The 21,643-nt window shown below is 39.2% G+C and overlaps 2 protein-coding genes across 2 annotated transcripts; both read left to right on the forward strand.

The window, feature by feature from the left end:
* Positions 1-1,908: 1,908 nt before the first annotated feature.
* Positions 1,909-2,835, forward strand: LOC136170371 (olfactory receptor 2A5). Its single transcript, XM_065938519.1, has one exon. It carries the CDS (start codon positions 1,909-1,911, stop codon positions 2,833-2,835), a length of 927 nt encoding a protein of 308 aa, XP_065794591.1.
* Positions 2,836-15,520: 12,685 nt separating this feature from the next.
* LOC136170896 (olfactory receptor 2A25-like) lies at positions 15,521-16,450 on the forward strand. Its single transcript, XM_065939478.1, has one exon. It carries the CDS (start codon positions 15,521-15,523, stop codon positions 16,448-16,450), a length of 930 nt encoding a protein of 309 aa, XP_065795550.1.
* The last annotated feature ends 5,193 nt before the right edge of the window (positions 16,451-21,643 follow it).

A 21,643-nucleotide genomic window follows, 5' to 3' on the forward strand; every position in this document is an offset into this window, starting at 1 on the left:
AGTAACTTAGAGTTATCTTAGGAGGAAAGGAGAAAGAAATGAATGCCAATTTCAAGTTAATTTCTCATTAAGAATGATGTTCTGCTTCCTCCCAGCTCCACTAAATCCATCTGGGTAAGCCTGAGATCCAGGAACACACCACCATCGAAGTACCTGGGGAGTGTAATTTACAACGTGACCCCGGGAGTTTGTTTGTTCTTACTACTTCATGACTTTCATGTGCATGAATCCATCTGGGTATTAAGTCATCACCTGCCAGCTTCTTTTCTCCTGAACATCCATCCCCAGTGTCCAGAGAAGTGGAGACAAAGAGTTAAGCAATTTTTGTTCCCCTGCTAGAGATGGCATCTGTGTTTTGCATGTCCTAGTCCCCTCTCCCTCAGGGACACTCAGGGGACAATCTGGGAGGACTCGGGCAGAGATGAGCATAAAGACTGTACCGCTGGTGCTCATAGTGGGCAGGGATCCAGTCCCTGCATCCGCCTGTGTGAAAAAAGTGGGGATAGCTCCTGCAGCTGCAGACCCTCTCATTCAGAGACAGCTGAGGGAGCCAGAGCCTCAGTTCGGATCTTCAAAATCTCTCCTGGCCTCTGTGCTGTTTGCTGTATATGTAAACCTGTCTCTGGGCTCAGTCCAGTGCCACAGTGAGTAAAGGGCTTTTGGCCAAGTGTGATCATTTAGAGGAGCTGGGATCTGGAAAAAGGAAGGACTCTAGAAATCAGCACACTGAATGGAAAGTTCAGGGCCAGCGTACAGGCAGGCAGATTTCTGGGCTTAAGACAGCCTTGGGATTTGCAAAGCTGGGTCATAAGCTGCTCATTGAGAATGATCATGTCTATCATGAATTGTCAGGTAATAGGTGTGTGCTTCTATGGAGCATTTCAGGTTCTCCCTTTCTGTCACACTTGTCACCTTGTTAACCATGGGTGTCCATGAGGTTGGTGGAATGGTAACCAAAGAATTAAAGAAGAGTCAAAAGACTTGATTAAATTCCAGAATATACTCTAGATGTTATTCCTAAAGTAATGCATTTTATCCATCCTTTATCCATCCATCCATTCATCCATTCAACAAATGCACTGTACAAGTGCAGTGGGCCCAGAAGTAACATCTCCTTAGAACCAGGGAAGCAGCCCTGCAAGCAGGTAGTGTAGGGCAGGAGTAGGAATATAACAGAGATCCTTGCCCTGATGATAGATCATAAACAACTTCCATGAATGCTGACCAGATCAGTGATGGCACTCTGCTCATGCCCAGAATGGAAAAATCTAGATTTTCCTGCATCATATCAGGAAGAAAAAACTTGGTGCCAATTTCATTTGCTAAAGCTTTAAACCTGGTGATCACAGAAGGAAATATACCTCCTTGAAGTTGCATTTGTACATCTCATTCCCTGCCTTATTGGTGTATTTACTCCATGATCATTTATTGAGCAACTGCTGTGTGCAGTGTACTCTGCACAAGCTTTAAAATAAGAGTGAATCAAATGATAAAGTATGGGCAAAATTTGAGAACTGAAGAAATAAGGAAGCAAAATGAGAAGGTAACTATGGGCCCTTCTTAAAAATAAAATGATTAGTCATCATGGAGAACAATTTATTCTGTGGCTACCATCTTGACAGTATGAGTATAAACTTTGCAATCAGAGTTAAATAAAATTCTGAAGAAATGGAAATAATACATGACACCCTGTGTTCACTGATCCGATTTACGGGAGCCTTTCTGCTTTACTGCGGATGAAAAGACGTGACGTACGTGATGAATTTGCAAGCGATTGTTGGCTGAGTCAGCACACAGTACACACCACAGACCCCATCTTGCTGTTAATGGCTAATCCAGATCCGCATTTGCCTCTCAGCCCACAGGCACCGCAGCAGCTGTGATCAGCACAGGCACTGTCGCCAGGGCATGGCGGAAAATCAGACATGGGTCACAGAGTTCATTCTCCTGGGATTCCCGCTCAGCCCAAGCGTGCAGACGCTCCTCTTTGGGCTCTTCTCCCTGCTCTATGTCCTCACCCTGCTGGGGAACGGGGTCATCCTGGCGCTCATCTCACTGGACTCCAGACTGCACACCCCCATGTACTTCTTCCTTTCACACCTGGCCATCGTTGATGTTTCATATGCATCAAACAATGTTCCGAAGATGTTGGTGAACATGCTGAACAAGAAAAATACTATCTCCTTTGTCCCATGCATAATGCAGACCTTTTTATACATGGCTTTTGCACACACCGAGTGTCTCATCTTGGTGGTGATGTCCCATGATCGGTACGTGGCCATCTGCCACCCGCTACGTTACTCTGTCATCATGAGCTGGAGAGTGTGCACTGTTCAAGCTGTCACTTCCTGGGCATGTGGCTCCCTCCTGGCCCTGGTCCATGTGGGTCTCATCCTAAGGCTGCCCTTCTGTGGGCCTCATGAAATCAACCACTTCTTCTGTGAAATCCTGTCTGTCCTCAAGCTGGCCTGTGCTGACACCAGGCTGAACCAAGCTGTCATCTTCTCGGCCTGTGTGTTTATCTTACTGGGGCCCCTCGGCCTGGTGCTGCTCTCCTACGCGCGCATCCTGGCCGCCATCCTGAGGATCCAGTCAGGTGAGGGCCGCGGAAAGGCCTTCTCCACCTGCTCCTCCCACCTCTGCGTGGTCGGGCTCTTCTTTGGCAGTGCCATCGTCACGTACATGGCCCCCAAGTCCCGCCACCCTGAGGAGCAGCAGAAGGTTCTTTCCCTGTTTTATAGTCTTTTCAACCCCATGCTGAACCCGCTGATCTACAGCCTGAGGAACAAAGAGGTCAAGGGTGCCCTGAGGAGAGTGCTGTGGAAGACAGGCTAATGTGAGGGATGCCAGGAAGAGTCCTGAGGGTGGAAGGTTTGTTCTCTGTGAGACTTAGGAGAACGGCAACGTACCTGCCTTAAAATCTTGTGTCTTAAATCTCTGGCATTAAGAATTTATATTGATCAGATGCTGTTCCTAACTCCTAAAGAATAAGGTCATGGAAAATACAGGCCATGAGAGAAGAATCGTGAGATGGTAAATGCGTGGCAGAGAGTCGTCAATTCTCAGGGCCAGGTCTCAACACTAAGGTCTAGTTTCTTTTCTTTTGAGGTTTCGTTGTCTCAAATCTTGTCTTCAATTCCACTACGGTTTCCTTCTCCCTTATGAATATAAACATATGCTTAATAATGTCATAATAAATGCTGCTACAACAGCACACCTCTAACAAGACAGAATAAACACTGACCTTGGTTAAGCAGGATCCTATTGGGAAATGCAGTAAGAACTATAGAAAGAGCCAACTACTTGGTCTGGAACTTAAAATCTAAGGAGGACATCATGTGTTCTGAAAAATCACCTGAATCTGAGCCTAATGAATTTATTTGTGTGAAAACAAAAGCTTAATTTTGAGAATTTTTTGATATGGGAGACAAAAAATATGAAGATCTTTGTTTTCTTTCATTTAAGTTTGCACCATTTAATTAGAAAGAGTTTGTGTTTAGATTAACAGACTCTCATATAAATATGAAGATCTTTGTTTTATTTCATTAAAGTTTGCACTGTTTTCCGCTTAGTTCTAAGAAAGCCCAGTTACTGACTCTTCTTCTCATTGACTATTCTGTTCATTAGTTCATTTGGGTAAATCATTTTGTCTGTGGACATTATCTTAGTCTTCTTACCCCAGCAGTATCAGGAAATTGCCAGCCCCCAGAAATCCACATTTACTCCAGTTCCCTCCCCACCCAAAAAGAATAATGTGAATAAAGAGATAAATATTAGCTCTAAATGTAACATTTAAAGCACTATGTAATTATTGTGTATCCTCTTTTAAAGGTAGGGAAAAAACAGGTAATATTTTCATAAAAATGACTTTAAAAGTATAGCTAGAAAATTTGTGTTCTCTGAAACGTGTATGTGAGTGCTCAGTCATGTCCCAGTCTTTACAACCCCATGGACTGTCGCCCACCAGGCTCCTCTGCTCATGGGATTCTCCAGGCAAGAACACTGGAGTGGGTTGCCATGCCCTCCTCCAGGAGATCTTCCCAACCCAGAGATGGAACCCACGTCTCTTAAGTCTCCTGCATTGGCAGGTGGGCTCTTTACCACTGGTGCCACCTGGGGAGCCCCCAAATATATATACCTTATATTAAAGTTAAAACCCCAAAAAAGAAGAGGAAGAGGAAAATATAGGATAATTTGCCTCATACAAAACATAAACCATTGGTTTGAACTCAGAATTTTTCTACAAGGACTCATTAGAAAAATCAAGGGATTGTATTCACTCTTGTGTCAGTTCAAAAATACTTGAGAAAGAATTGACCAGAAAGACCAATCTTGTATGAAGGTAACTGAGGTAGATGAATTATGAAAAAATATCCTGTAACAGATCTGAGGAGTGGCTCTGACTAAAAAAAAAAGAAATGCAACAAAACTATATTTTGTTAATAAATTGCATAAAATGTTTAAGTAGATGAGAGATTACTATGAATTGTTTCAGTATTTGTGTTATGAGATTTTAATAAACAAATTACATTTTGTTGTGACCCAGTATATATATTTTATTTTAACACTGGCCATAGTTTCGAAAAGGCTGAGAGCAAGAGGAAAAAAGGATACATGTACTTGATACTTAGGATTCTTCTGACTATTTCCCAATGTTATCCTACTCACCTTTCACCCTTATATGCTATCAAGTAGATTTAAAATTTATTGGAGAATATTTGCTTTACAGTGTGGTCTTAGCGTGCAGCAAAGTGAACCAGATATACATGTGTATACATATATCCCCTCTTTTTTGGATTTCCTTCCCAGTTATGTCACCGCAGAGCCCTGAGTACAGTTCCCTGTACTGTACAGTAGGTTCTCATTAGTTATCTGTTTTATACACCATATCACTACTGTATATACGTCCGTCTCAGTCTTCCAGTTCATCCCCCCATCTCATTCCCCTCTCAGTGTCCATATATTTGTTCTTCAGAAAAATGGCACAGATGAACCTATTTACAAAGCAGCAACCCAGGGAAAGAGAGAGACACAGACATGTAAAGAAGGTATGATTTTCCAAAGTTTGGAGTGATTTAGTAACTTTCTCTACACCTCACAGCCAGTAATAGGACAGAGTTGGGAGTTTAATATCCTTGTACTGATTTAAAACCCACACTGCTTATTAGTTTTCTTCCTGAAACACCACCAGTTTTACCTGAACCTGGCTTAGGCTTGGCATCTGCATGACGGCAGTGTGGCAAAGAAATATACTATAAAAAGAGTAGATGACAAAACCCACTGAAATGTTGTGAAGTAATTAGCCTCCAACTAATAAAAAAAAATAAAAATAATAATAATAAAAAAAAAGAGTAGAATGGAAATCTACGTGATCACACAGTAAGATTACATGCTGGTAAAATTCATGATTTAAAACCGACATTGTTTTGGGGAAAGTCTCATTGAAATGAGGTTGAAGAACAGCGCATAGGAGCCTGGTTTTCATTGTTGTTGTTCAGTTGCCAAGTTGTGTCTGACACTAAAGGACCCCATAGACTGCAGTACGCCAGGCTTCCCTGTCCCTCACCATCTCTCAGAGTTTGCCCAGGTTCATGTCCATTGAGTCGATAATGCCATCCATCCATCTCATCCTCTTTCACCCTCTTCTCCTGCCTTCAATTTTTCCCAGCATGGAATCTTTTCCAATGAGTTGGCTATTCGCATCAGGTGACCAAAGTGTTGGAGCTTCAGCTTCAGTGTCAGAGGAAGGGTATTCAGAGTTGATTTCCTTAAAGATTTACTGGTTTGATTGCCATACTGTCCAACAGACTCTCGAGAGTCTTCTCCAGCACCACAATTCCAAAACATCAATTCTTCGGTGCTCTGCCTTCTTTATGGTCCAGCTCTCACATCCATACATGACTACTGGAAAGACCATAGCCTTGAGTATATGGATCATTGTCGGCAAAGTGATGTCTTTGCTTTTTAACTGCTAGAAGAAGATGAAACTGTAAGAAGAATTCTACATAAACTGTACACTCTATATGTAGTGATATTTGCAGGAGGATTCATGAGATATCATCTAGGATAGGAAATACAGACAAAAATCATCTCTCCGTAGTCTGTAGCTTTGTTACATTCATTTCCCTACCCACAACTAAGACTTCTCACCAGCCGAATAGCTAGAATAGCTCTACTAGGAAGTTTCAAGTTCTACATGTGGAAATATAAATTCAGTGTTGTGGTAACTTGTTCACTGGTTGACATTTCAGCATTTTTAATGGCTTCCTCCTTGGATAGCTTTCTCTGTCCTTAAGATTGCCTGCCAACAAGTGTAGTGTGGTTTGAAGAAGAATAAATAGACAAGCAAATAAACAAATGAACAGATAATTTTTTTTAATACTAATCAGAGTTTAGGCTGGAAAAAAGAAACAGAAGAGTGAGTTTCAAATGTCCCATAGAATATCCTTTAAGAGGTAAAAGTGGGGTTTTATTCCCCACTTCCCTGGTAGCTCAGCTGGTAAAGAATTTGCCTGCAATGCAGGAGACCCTAGTTTTGTCTCTAGGTTGGGAAGATTCCGTGGAGGAGGGCATGGCAAACCACTGCAGTGTTCTTGCCTTGAGAATCCCCATGGTCAGAGGAACCTAGCAGGCTACCGTCCATGGGGTCGCAAAGAGTCAGACACTGTTGAACATCTAAGAACAGAGGGAAAACCTAGAATCATTAAGTAGATGTGTAAGGAGATGGAATAAAAATCCATATGAGAAAATATTTTCTAGAATTACAAGTTAGCCAACAATGATATCTCATTAATTGGTGTGCAATCTTCCTATAAATATACAAGCAGAGGCTGAGTGAATATACATGGATTAAATGGGTATTTGGAATATATTCTCTCCAATGCCTCTCCAATCTTAAAATTTTTATTATTTCACAGTAAGCTTTTTAATTTTATCTTTTACTGTGGTAGAGGTCAAATTGATTTTAAACAACCATTAGGGACTTTTAAATGGTGACTTGGAGTTTTTCTATGTCCAAGTCCAAACTACCTCATTCTTTCAATTATTGAACAAATTCATCAAAAGAAAATATTGAAGTAGAAGAGAATTGTTGTATAAGCTCCATACATGTGGTTCTCTTACTTTAATTTTCACACTGCCACTGTACTGCCACAGTTCTGAATATAGGTGGATTCACATTTTAAAATACTAACTCAAACTTCAATCACAGTGGCTCAAGGACTTTCACTTCAAACCCAGAGCAGCAACAGATAAAGTATGAAAAGAGAAAATTAAGAAGACAAAATCAGCCTGCAAGGCAAGATAAACATCTGTGTGGACCAGAAAGAAAGCATAAATGACCTGTAAGTGATGCTGACACCATGGGTTTGCTGGCTGAGTCTGAAAGCTGTCAGGAGAGGCAATATCTTTTCTCTTAGAAACAATAGATACTGAAGTACTCCATGTGATAATGAGGAACTGGGATTAGGCTTCTTCCTTGAAAATAAGGTATGAGGAGGGCATGGAGGGACATCCTTTGTTTGTTAATGGAGCTGAAAAATCTTTTATTCCAAAAACTGCTTCACGATACAGCCTTAGGAAAATTGCAGGGTAAGAATGTCAGAACCTCCAGGCATAACACTGCAGCCTGACATGGAATCCAACCACCCACTCTGTCTGTGCTGGATCTCTGATATACTGAAAATCACCTAGGGAGATAATCCTAAACCATTAGTGTAGGATCTGAGTTTGGATACGATGGCCCATAAATTAAGCTGAAACAGTCTGTAATCTTCTAGATGAGGGAGAGAGAGAGAGAGAGGAAGGGATGGAGGAAGAAAAGGAAGGAGGGAAGAAGAGAGGAAGGAAAAAAGAAAGGAAGGGAGGAAGGGAGAAAGGAAGAAGCTGGTCTGAAGAATAAGCTTTGAATCTATTTTCTTGACTTGAGGAAATCAGTGCCAAGAAAAACAGCCAAAAACAACTGAAATACAAACTCGCTTTTGATGATATTCATTTTGTGACATAAGGAATGATCGTTTGACAAACACCTTATATTTGTATGTTTCAAATGCATAAATAGACTTTTTAAATTCATGACAACTGTTTTAAATGACCAGATTAGAAAATGACAAGTAGATTTCAAAAAGAACCAATTAAAAATCTTAGAAATAAAACTCTCATCCCTGAAATAGAACAACAACAAAAAAAATCAACACACACACACACACACAAAAAATCAACAAACAGGAGTGAATTCTAGACTGAGCACATGAGAAGAATTTGTGAAATAGAAGATGTGAAGTGAAAGTATTAGATACTCAGTCATGTCCGACTCTTTGTGACCCCGTGGACTGTAGCCCACCAGGCTCCTCTGTCCATGAAATTCTCCAGGCAAGAATACTGGAGTTGGTAACCATTCCCTTCTGCAGGAGATCTTCCCAACCCAGGGACTGAACCTGGGTCTCCTGCATTGCAGGCAGATTCTTTACCATCTGAGCTACCAGGGAAGTCCAAAACAGAGGGTATTAGTGAACAATTTACTAAAAAATGCAGCACATTACTTTTTAAGAAAATTGAATAAAAATCTCATACAAGCTAGACTGAAGTGCAATATTTATTTATCTTATAGGAATTCCAGAAGAAAGGACAAAATGGGGCAGAACAGTAGTTGAATATATCACTCTTGAGATTTTTTTTCTAACTGATGAATGTGTGAATTCTCAAATCAAAAGAGTACTCTGAGTATCAAACAATGGTGAAGAAAAATAAATCCATGTCTAGACATATCATACATAACTAAAGCTCAGAACATTAAGGAGAAGGAGGAAACTTACAAAAGTTTCAGAGGGAAAAATAGCTACAAAAGAATAACAATTAAAGTAATAGCAGACTTCTCCTCAGCAAAACAGATGGCAGAAGAGAATTTTCAAAATGATGAGGGAAATGTCAAATTGTGTGTCAAATGAAACTTGAACAGTTGAATAATGATTTTGATGTCCTTTATTTAAGGGAAAACAACCCATGGATTGGAGGAAGGCAGTGCCTCATAAACAGTGGAGCACTGTTCCCAAGGGATTTTGGACAGGAGCAAATTTTATAAAGTGTTAGAAGAGGTCATATAGGAACAGGACTTGATTGGCCAGGAGTCTGGGGATTTCTTTTTATAAAGAAATATAGCTGACAGGTCCTGTTTCCTAGGGTGAGGTAAGCCAGCTAAAGCTCAGTTGTAGGACTGTGATTAATGTATGTTAGGTCTCCTTGACAGGTGCTTCCCATAAGTACAGGCTGAATTAGGTTTATTTTGTGGTGTGTATCAGGCCACTGGGGTAGCCTACATTCTGTGGGTCTTGATACACGAATTAACTTTATCACAGAGTATGGTAGTGAGGGGGCTTCCCTGGTGGTTCAGACAGTGAATAATACACCTGCAATGCAGGAGACCTGGGTTTGATCTCTGGGTCAGGAAGGTCCCCTGGAGAAGGGAATGGAAACCCACTCCAGAATTTTTGCTTGGGAAATCTCATAGACGGAGGAGCCTGGTGGCTCCTACAGTCCATGGGGTTGCAAAGAGTCAGACATGACTGAGCAACTAACACTTCACTTTCATAGCAGTGAGGAGGTCCAATGGGATGAACCTTATCAAAGAGGCAGAATAAGAACAGTTTTGAGGAATTCTATTTTCTTTTGAAGGCATTAATTCATGAGGGAGGATTTTGCCTTTCTTTAGAGGATTGATTTTGTTGACCATGAGAGCAATGATGATGACAGCATCCAGCTCTCATCTTGAATGGATAACCACCCAGTTAATATCATAAAAAACCTTCAAGGAAAATGAGCCCAAAGAAAGTGAAATTTATAATCCTAAAATAAAATATGTTGTTCTCATTAACCTGTTAGATATGCAACAAAATCTGTCAGTGTAGCCTATGAACCTACAGAAAATATAGTCAGTGGAAATCAGGTGTTGAAATGAGGATTTCTGAAGAATAAAAAAGAAGGCAAAAACTGAAAGAAAAAGGGAAGAGAATAAAAAAATATGAAAGGAGCTCTTGCCCTTGGCTTTGAATCACCTAGGGGCTCTGGAAAACCTGTGGGCACTCACAGACTAAATAAATCAGTCTCTGGTGGTGGGTCCTAAGTGTCAGTATTTTTTAAGGCTCCCCAGGTACAAGATTTGAGAACCATGACTTTAATGAAAATATATATCACATTAAAATCAGTATAAAAATGGCAAAAATCAAATGAGTTTAAAAAAAAAACCTTTTAGATTTTCAAAAAATCAACATCACTAGGACTCATTATTTTACCACAATACATTTAAAATTAACAAAGAGATAATACAAATATTTGGAAACCAAAAATATACTTCTGCATAATTTATGTTTTATTGACAATGTTAATGATAAAATTTCTGGCTAACAAATAAGATGTATAGCTAAAATGGTATTATAAAGTGCAAATTATTTTTTAAAACCACACTTAATGATCAACTCAGGAATATACGATGACCAAGAATTAAAATAAAGAGAGGGTATAATTTATTTAAGAGCAGACTTTATAAAGTAAGGAATTATAAAGATCATTAAAATAAAAGCCTAGTTCTTTTTACAAATGCCACTAAAATAGATAAGACTAATGACAAAATAGGGAAAAGTTCTATACATACAATAATAGTAATAAAACATAATATGACCCCAAATAAAAATTTTTATTTTTTATTTATTTATTTTTTATTTTTCAGTGGGTTTTGTCATACATTGATATGAATCAGCCATAGAGTTACACGTATTCCCCATCCCGGTCCCCCATCCCACCTCCCTCTCCACCCGATTCCTCTGGGTCTTCCCAGCCCACCAGGCCCGAGCACTTGACTCATGCATCCAACCTGGGCAGGTGGTCTGTTTCACCACAGATAATATACATGCTGTTCTTTCGAAACATCCCACCCTCACCTTCTCCCACAGAGTTCAAAAGTCTCTTCTGTACTTCTGCGTCTCTTCTTCTGCCCTGCATATAGGGCCATCGTTACCATCTTTCTAAATTCCATATATATGTGTTAGTATGCTGTAATGTTCTTTATCTTTCTGGCTTACTTCACTCTGTATAATGGGCTCCAGTTTCATCCATCTCATTAGAACTGATTCAAATGAATTCTTTTTAATGGCTGAGTAATATTCCATGGTGTATATATACCACAGCTTCCTTATCCATTCATCTGCTGATGGGCATCTAGTTTGCTTCCATGTCCTGGCTATTATAAACAGTGCTGCGATGAACATTGGGGTGCACGTGTCTCTTTCAGATCTGGTTTCCTCGGTGTGTATGCCCAGGAGTGGGATTGCTGGGTCATATGGCAGTTCTATTTCCAGTTTTTTAAGAAATCTCCACCCTGTTTTCCGTAGTGACTGTACTAGTTTGCATTCCCACCAACAGTGTAAGAGGGTTCCCTTTTCTCCACACCCTCTCCAGCATTTATTGCTTGTAGACTTTTGGATAGCAGCCATCCTGACTGGCGTGTAATGGTACCTCATTGTGGTTTTGATTTGCATTTCTCTGATAATGAGTGATGTTGAGCATCTTTTCATGTGTTTGTTAGCCATCTGTATGTCTTCTTTGGAGAAATGTCTGTTTAGTTCTTTGGCCCATTTTTTGATTGGGTCATTGATTTTTCTGGAATTGAGCTGTAGGAGTTGCTTGTATATTTTTGAGATTAATCCTTTTAAAATGATAATATAGGGAGCAGCTTCTTTCTAATATGTGATGGTATAATTTAGACTCTTGTCTCCAATAAGCCTTTAACTGAACAGTTTTGATGAGGAAAATCTTATTTTCCTACCTACAGACCTACTGCAGGTCATCACTCTCAGGGTAAAAGATAATTGGCCTATTATTTCCTTAATTTGTTCCTGTGCACACTAAAACAGCTCTAATTTAGGAAATTACATTCTATCTACTTTATTATTTGAATATAGGAATGGTGTTATTGTTCAGTCGTGTCTTAACTGTTTGCCACCCCATGGACTGTAGCTTGCCGTCTCTTCTGTCCATGGGATTTTCTAGGCATGAATACTAGAGCGGGTTGCTATTTCCTACTCCAGGGTATCTTTCTGACCCAGGGATTGAACCCAAGTCTCCTGCATTGCAGGTGGATTCTTTACCACTGTGCCAGCTAGGTAGGCGATGGTGACTTGAGGTCAATTAATTTCCATTTCAGAAAGAAGAGAAAATGATAATAGTTACAGACCTAGGGGAACATCGATCTTTCTTCCTATAACCCCCTGGGCTCAGAATCTCTGGAAACTAAAGAACAGGATTTAACAAGTCCCACTGGGATACCTTATCCTCTTTTCTGACTCCTCGACATATTCTCTATAGCTTCTGTAGGTCCTGTTACCTGGTCTCACTGTATGAATTGCATTCCTTGTGGTGATGATGGAAAAAATATACGGGATACGTGTTCAGGTCAGGCGTGATATAACTCAAACAGTACTAGAGAGGATGCAAATAATATATGGGTCTCATGTGCCCTAAATACTACTTAATATATTTGGTGGGTTAAAGAAGGGGGAAATGTCAGAGTTCTTGAAACCAGAAATAAGTATAGCCTTCGAGAGCCCCCTTTCCCTCGAAGAAACAGGTGGTGGTGTGCAGTGGATCTTTATCCCTCCCCTACATCAGACTCTCAGAAGTGTATTTAAGGATAGCTGAGCTAGGAGAAAATAAAATCATCTCTTTTGAGAGATATCTTGTTGCCTCTGTGGAGACAGTTTCTTTTCTCAGATAATCCTTGGAAGAAAAGAATTTCAACACTGATTTACAGATGCTATTTGTTATACTTTATGGGTGTACTTTCACTTTACCCAATTCATGTTCATCTTGTCTTCTCATATTAAGGTGTGAATTTAAAGTAAGTTTGTTATATTATCTAATCTTTGTTCACTATATAATTTCATATAGATTGTAATGAAAAATCACAGTGTTAAATGTAGTTGTTATTATCTGCTAATAGCAAATTTCTTCTATTTATGGATAGTTGACTCATTGGAAAAGACCCTGATGCTGGGAGGGACTGGGGGCAGGAGGAGAAGGGGACGACAGAGGATGACATGGCTGGATGGCATCACTGACTCGATGGACATGGGTTTGAGTAAACTCTGGGAGTTGGTGATGGACAGGGAGGCCTGGCGTGCTGCGATTCATGGGGTCGCAAAGAGTTGGACATGACTGAGCAACTGAACTGAACTGAACTGAATAGGAAAATTTAAAAATTATCATCTCTTTTAGAAACAACTAATATAGGTTATTACTTTGATGCATTTAGTCTTGAATTTCTTATTTAAACTGTAAGATAAATAGCTATTTGAGAGATTTCCTTACAAACCTTTCTATCACCTCATGAAATTAAGTAGTGTCTTCATGAAATAATGGGCTAAATTGACTACAAAATGAGTTTGTTACAGAGGAGTGTCCAGAAGCTTTTATTTTTAGCATGAACTTTCTTTTGTTAAGTCATTAAACATGAGAATTTTCATCTTTGTGCCTTCTTTTAACAGTCTTATCATTCCAAGCAGGTTGTATACACCGGCAGACAAGGGCTATCTTGTATATCCTTAGCTGAAACTATGTAGCAAGACATAGGATGTGTTTAGTAAATATCTGTGGATTTTATGTTTTGTATTTTAACTACTTTCAGATAGGAGGAAGATGAGGTGCCTCTCAGTTCTTCTACTTTAGTTTCTTGTGTGCTTAAGTATGTGACATTTTACAAACATCATTGGTAATTTAAGTGGCCCCAAGTATTGCAAGCAAGTTGAAGTGAAAATGGTTAACACTTTTCTACACATTGAAAGCCAATGAATCCTATAGTTGGAAAAGACCTCAGCATAACACAAGGAATCCCATCTTGAATAGATGATTACTCAATCTTTGATATAAAGCATTCACTGACATAAAGTTCAGCTCTAGTATAACAACCAGCTTTCAAGGAGGTGATTCTAATTGTTATAGTTACTTCTTAATAAGACAAAGTCATCATCTCCCAGTAATTTCTACTATGAATTTTGATTCTCCCTTTGAAGCAGGGTGAAAGTTTGTTTAAGCAGGGCATAAACTTTTGTTTATGAAGCCTTTCAAACATTAACTTTTCAGAAGATTTTAATGGGGACTTATAGAGAAGAACTGAATTAGGAATTTTTTTAGATTCATATTTTAGTGAAATTCGGATGGATTCTGGGCTGACGAAGGCTGTAGAGTCAGACAAGCAAGAAAACAGACAGTGGTTTAAAAGTTACAATGGTTCAAACCTACTCTCTTGTGAAATGATTTTTAAAAATTTGATAAGCCACAACAAGCTAAAGATTGTGGATAAATAATAACTTTTACATTAGAGTTAAGGAGGTATAAAATATATAAAAGATTCTGTGACGATGACTCTACAGTTAGGACTTTAGCTCTAGCCTTGGATATAGACCAATATTTTTTAAATCCTAGGTTACGACCAATCATGAAATCATTCAACCAGCATTTTTACTAATGAAATAAATGGAATAATATAGAAAAGAAAATACCAAGTACACTGCACATAGTGGAGATTCAAAATATATATATATATCTGTATATATATACATATATATATTTATGCATATATGTTCCCAGCAGATGTTTTACTGTAGGATATGGTGAAAATATTAGGAAAAACTCAAGTATAGATAAATATAGATATATGTATGTGTATATATATAAACACACGCATATGTATAAACATATGAATGTGGTATATATGTCTGTGTATATATGTGTATGTGTGTAAACGTACTTAAAGATATAGAATATAAATATCTATATAGAATATAAGAGGGGCAACAGGGGTAATGTAAGGATCATGAGACAGTGTGATCAGAATACCCATTGTGGGTACAAAAATCGAAAGACAAAGGTCTCTACTTTAAATCTAACTGAAGTTGTAACAAACTGCTCACCATGCCCTCAAATTAATTGTGTTATGCTATCAGTAAAGATCACAAGCCCACAAGTAAGTCATTTATGAAAGGCACAAATTTGTGAGACAACCTGATAGACAAGTCACTGACATGTTCCTCATTCTTCTTCCTTCCTTCATATATAGATGTAAAGACAGTAGTGCAAATTTACACACATGTATACATGTACACAGCAGCACACATGGGCAAACCTCTGATGTAACCAGCACAGACTGAGAAAAACTCCACTGTTGTGAAGGCAATTTAAGCATTAATATATTTTGAGCTGTGACAAAAGTTGGTTTGGGAATAAAGATTTATTGACTACTATAGCAGAATACTAGGATTTCCAAATACTAGCATTTAGCATACCACGGTGAAAATGTTTCCTTCTGTCTCATGTGGCATGCATAGTTTTCATTTATTAAATGACTAGCAGGGCAAAAATATCATTGAAGATGTTTTATTAGGGAATAAACAGAGACAGACAAAGATTCAGCATGTTAAAACTCTCCCCTTGGACATTCCGATTTGGCAAGGTTCATTGTCTCTTTCACAGGGAAATGGAGGGAAATCAGACCCCTGTCACAGAATTCATCCTAGTGGGGTTTCCCCTTGACACAAAGACTCAGATGCTCCTCTTTGGACTCTTCTCCCTGTTCTTTGTCCTCACGCTGCTGGGGAACGGGGTCATCCTGGGGCTCATCTCACTGGACTCCAGACTGCACACCCCCATGTACTTCTTCCTCTCACACCTGGCCATCGTCGACATGGCCTACGCCTGCAGCACGGTGCCCCAGATGCTGCTCAACCTCCTGAGTCCAGCCCAGCCCGTCTCCTTTGCTGGCTGCATCACACAGACCTTTCTCTTCTTGAGTTTCGCCCACACCGAGTGTCTTCTCCTGGTGGTGATGTCCTATGATCGATATGTGGCCATCTGCCACCCCCTCCGGTATTCAGTCATCATGAGCTGGAGAGTCTGCCTCACCCTGCCAGTGACTTCGTGGGTTTTTGGAGTCCTCCTAGCCCTAGTCCACCTGCTGTTACTCCTACCGTTACCCTTCTGTGGGCCCCAGCAAGTTAATCACTTTTTCTGTGAGATCATAGCTGTTCTCAAGCTGGCCTGTGCAGACACCCACATTAATGAGACCATGGTTTTGGCTGGGGCAGTGTCTGTGCTGGTGGGACCATTCTCCTCAATTGTGGTATCTTATATTCATATTCTATGTGCCATCCTAAAGATCCGGTCAGGAGAAGGGCGCCAGAAAGCCTTCTCTACTTGTTCATCCCACCTCTGTGTGTTTGGGCTCTTTTATGGCACAGCCATTATCACGTATGTTGGGCCCCGACATGGGGACTCTAAGGAAGGGAAAAAGTACCTTTTGCTGTTTCATAGCCTTTTCAATCCCATGCTCAACCCGCTGATCTATAGTCTGAGGAATAAAGAGGTCAAAGCTGCTCTGAAGAGAATGCTTCACAAAGAGAGAAGTTGACGAAAAACTTAAAGAATAATAAAATGACTGAGTTTAAAGGCACCTAAGAAGTCATCTCGTCCAATAACTACACAGATATCAAAACATGCTTTAGGGCATTTTCTTCATCTTCTTCAAATGTTCCTAAGACTGTCATCCAAGAAAGCCCAGTCTACATTTCTGACTCTGGTAGTGAAGCTAGTGCTGCACAAGAAAATGAAAATAGTTTCCACATAACTGCACAGTGTATATACTTGTAATGTGGTTAGGTGAAATATTCTGAATAAGAGGAAATAAGTGTGTATATTTTTTGTTCTGTAATCGGAACTTACAGACAAAATATTATGGAATAAAGCAAGGTATTTGTAGAATATTTAAGATAAAGGAGTTGGGAGAGATTAATAACATAGTAGTTAAACATTTTAAGTTCAGCAACTATGGTCTCTTTCAAAAATTGGTTTACACTTGAAATATTTCTTTATATTCCTATGATAGTGACGTTTTCTAAGGCATAACCAACTTAAATGAAGGAGAGCATGAGCCATGGCTTCAAGGGAAAGACAATTAAGAATATAATTGTGATGCAATTAACAGCAACAGAAAAACACCAAATGATGTCATGCTAATAAATATATAGACATACCAGAGCTTTCTCAGTTAGTTTTTTCTCTACTTGTGGAGTGTGGGTGGCAATCCATGGATTGTGGAGGTGAGAGAAGAGAGCAGAATGGAAGTAACAAAGTCCTTGAAAGAACTCTGTTTTTGTCTCCGTGTCTTGGTCATGGGAAATGACCAAATGTCCTTGTCTCTTATGGGAAATGATCAAAATTTGGAGAAAACACCCTAGCAAATAAGAACATACTGTAATTGTGAAGATTGACTAGGGATACTGGAGCTATAACTTATCAGAAATCATTTGATTTTAAGTTGATATTTGAGTAAGTTAAATAGCCACTTTAACCAAGCATAAAATTCTAGCAATTATGAAGTGATAGAAAATAGTTAAGAAGTAATGGAAAAGGATATATAGAGAGGTTTTTTTTGGTTTGTTTTTCACCCCTTTCCTCAAATTACATACTTAATTAAACCTTCTAAATATTTAAACTGTATATAAAGGAATTATTCAAATTTTAAAATAAGATTTTTTGTGAAAAATATTTTTGAAGCTGAAAACATGTGAACTTCTCTCTTATAAAACAGCCCTTTTTAAGGGTATCTGTTATGAAGGCATTTTATCCACGGCCAAAAAAAGGTTTAAAAATATGCATGTTTTGAGTTCAGCTAGAGTTTGGTTTTTACAAAGGTCTTTCAGTTGCTAAGTGTGCAACTTACCTAAATTTTTTGAAATTTAGTTTTAATATGTGCAAAAAGTTCACTGATACTAAGCTCACAGGTGTGTTGTGAAGAGAAAATACTATATGCAAAATGCTTATCAGAATCCATGACACATAGTAAGAGCTGAGCAAATGGTATCAATATCATCTACAGCATAAGCTTAGCATATCTTTAAAGAATAAGACCTATAATCTATAAATAAGACACTAGCAAATAAGGTTTCCCACTGTACTAGAAAGAAGCAGGAATATTGTAAAATTTAGCCTTTTACCTGATGCAAAATTATTTATGAAGTCAATGACTTATAATGTCTTTACTTTGCAATCTTAATTCTCTAAAGAGGTAATGAATAGTTAAAAATACAGGAATAAATACAAGTCAAAATTGCTAAAATTCATTTTCACATGTGTGTATACTCACATACACATTCTGTGCTGTTAGGTCTGGAAATGAAAACATGAAAAGAATACATTCTCTACTATGACTTTATTCATTATCTAGTGGGGATAACAACTGATACATAATGAAATTAATCTTATCACACACTAAATAAGTTACTGAGCTCTGCAGAGGGTAGAGCTAATGTAGCTCAGGAAAGTATAACTCTGTTAGGGTGAGAGTGGCTAAGAAAGACTTCCAGGAGAAGATCATCTTAAAGAATGAGTGAGAGTTAACCAGAAGTATGAGGTGGCATGCAGAAACATGTATTCTGTCTAATGAGTGGAAGGAGCAAAAGCCCAAAGGGAGTAAGCGACATGTATGGGGTGGGGGAAACTCCAAAGGTCACGGTTTTTTGACAGAAAAACACAAAGCAAGGATTAATGAGAAGCAAGGTTGGAGAAAAAGCAGCAGGGAAACACTCATATTCTAAGCTATTGATCCAGAAATATGTCCTGTGTGAAATGTGAAGCCATTAAAGGGTTGTAAGTATGAAAATATCAAGTAGACAGACCTTAATTTAGGCTGGTTCTAGGGCTGTATGGAGCAAGGATTTGAGATATCCAAACTGGTATCAGAGAAGTCAGCTTAAAAGCTACTATTAGTCCAGGCAAGAAATGCTGGCTAGAGGATGGCCTGGAGAAATACACAGGTTAGAGTGGTAGTGATGGACCTGAGAGATAACAAGGGAAGATGTAGTTGTTTTTCAGTTGCTCAGTCGTGTCCAACTCTCTGCAACCACGTGAACTGCAGCACACCAGGCTTCCTTGTCCTTCACTATCTCCTGGAGCTTGCTCAAACTCATGTCCATTGAATTGATGATGCCATCCAACCGTCTCATGCTCTGTCACTTCCTTCTCGTGCCTTCAATCTTTCCCAGCATCAAGGTCTTTTCCATTGAGTCAGCTCTTCACATCAGATGGCCAAAGTATGTGAGCTTCAGTTTCAGCATCAGTCCTTCCAATGAATATTCAGGGTTGATTTCTTTCGGATTGATTGGTTTGATCTCCTTGCTGTCCAAGAGACTCTCAAGAGTCTTCTCCAGCACCGTAATTCAAAAGCAATAATTCTTAGGCACTCAGCTTTCTTTATGGTCCAACTCTCACATCCAGACATGACTACTGGAAAACCCATAGCTTTGACTAGATGGACTTTTATCTGCAAAGACCTTTCTCCGCTTTTTAATATGCTGTCTAGGTTGGTCATAGCTCTTCTTCCAAGGAGCAAGTGTCTTTTAATTTCATGGTTGCTATGATTTTGGAGCCAAAGAAAATAAAGTCTCTCACTGTTTCCATTGTTTCCCCATGCATTGGGCTTGAAGTGATGGAACCAGATGCCATGATCTTAGTTTTCTGAATGTTGAGTTTTAAGCCAGTGTTTTTACTCTCCTCTTTCACTTTCATCAAGAGCTCTTAAGTTCCTCTTCACTTTCTGCCATAAGGGTGGTGTCATCTGCATATCTGAGGTTATTGATGTTTCTCCCGGCAATCTTGATTCCAGTTTGTGCTTCATCTAGTCCAGCATTTTGCATGATGTACTCTGTATTTAAGTTAAATAAGCAAGGTGACAAAATACAGCCTTGACATACTCCTTTCCCAATTTGGAACCAGTCCGTTGTTCCATGTCTGCTTCTTGACTAGATTTCTCAGGAGGCAGGTAGAATTATTTAAGTCCTTGCCAGAGGCAGCAAGGGTCCAGGAAAGCTGTCTTACTGCTCCTGGATCCAGACACAACAGTTCTTGAGCGCTTATCTCTGTTTGCTCAACCTTATGTGATGTTTTTATGCAGTTGCTTTGCACATTGTTCTGCAGCCAGAGATACTAATGGGAAATGTTAGGGAAATACTCATATATTTTGAGATTTATTCTCATTGTACCCAACAGCCCCCTGCCTGTGATTTCAAGCCAGAACGGGAAACCCAGGATATATATGCATCTAACCAACAATGTTTTCTTACTTGTCTTCCTTTCCCTTCTGTTTCAATGGGACCAGGAGAACAGGGTTTTCTGCCTCTCCAAAAACAGAGAATACCCTTACATCTTAGGCTAGATTCTCTCTGCCACTAGATTTTTGCAACTTTAGTGGCTCCATGATCCTGGGTTCCCCCCAAATAAAAGCTTATGTATGTAAGAAAGTGTTAGTCGCTCAATCATTTCCCACTCTGTGACCCCATGAACTGTAGCCCACCAGGCTTCTCTGTCCATGGAATTCTCCAGGCAAGAATACTGCAGTGAATAGCCATCCCCTTCTCCATGAGATCTTCCCAACCCAGGGATCAAACCCAGGTCTCCCACACTGCAGACAGATTCCTTACCATCTAAGCCACCAGGCAGGCAGCAACATTTAACGATAAATAAGGAAAAAGAGGAGTGAGACAAAAGAGTTGGGAGAGGAAGTTCAAGGGTGCTTTACTGATGCTGGCATTACTTCTCAGTTTTAGAAATAACTAGTTGTCCTACCTCATGGGATTGTCTTGTGAGAAGCCTTATGAAATATGTGTCTTAGAACAGTCCACCCAAGAATAGATAAGTGAATAACTTAATTGCTTGATTCTCTCATTCATAAATGTGTGTTTCACTCCATGGGGTATTAATTATCCATCTTATAGGTTATATGCACATCATGACCACCAAGGAGTCCAGTGTGACTTTCTCCAGGGGAAAAGGAAAACCTTGGCCCAGGAAGCAAGAGGCATGCAAAGCTCCATGAGGTGAGGTGCTGTTGTGTTTTACTCAGTGAAGCCAACCGGGTTAGACCAGAGTTAGTCACATGGAGGGCTGAGATGGGATAAGTGGATGAAGATTCCAGAGAGCTCAGACTGACAGATGTGAGGAAGTGAAAGAGAGGTATCTGCCACAACGGTTAAGTCCCAGGGAACTAAATCTTGATTTATCCATGAAACACAATGAATTTAGACAGAGTCTACTATGTTTTCTGACTTTTATATTGGTATAGGCTTTTTTTTGACTACTTTTATGACTGCTGTATTGGTATGGACTCAAAACCTTTATTCTAGCTGTCAAAATAAGAATATGGAATGATTGAGACTGTGACTGAGGCTTGTCCATTATAGTTTGTATAGAATGTACTTGTGTGTTTAAATATAAAGTTACAATGAAGTATAAAAACTATACTGATGAATTTATCAATTTAGAGCTTTTTGGAGGAATTTGTGCTCATTTTTCTGAATCATTAGTGAAAACACAGCGTCACAATTATCTAACAGTGAAGAAGTTCAGTAAAACTACATGATATGTATTCACAATTGTAAGAAAAAGAAAGAAAGAAAAAAGAAGGGAGGTAAGGAAACTTTCTTATAAAACAAACTGCCTTTTAGTTAAATTTCAGTATTCATTATCAAGCTTTTGGTTTTTAACTGTATCTCTTTCAAGTAATTAAAACTTCTTAGCAACTAAGTTAAAGCTGTTTAACAGCTAAGTT

Source organism: Muntiacus reevesi, chromosome 6 (assembly GCF_963930625.1).
Source record: "Muntiacus reevesi chromosome 6, mMunRee1.1, whole genome shotgun sequence".
In the NCBI taxonomy this organism is placed as follows: domain Eukaryota; kingdom Metazoa; phylum Chordata; class Mammalia; order Artiodactyla; family Cervidae; genus Muntiacus; species Muntiacus reevesi.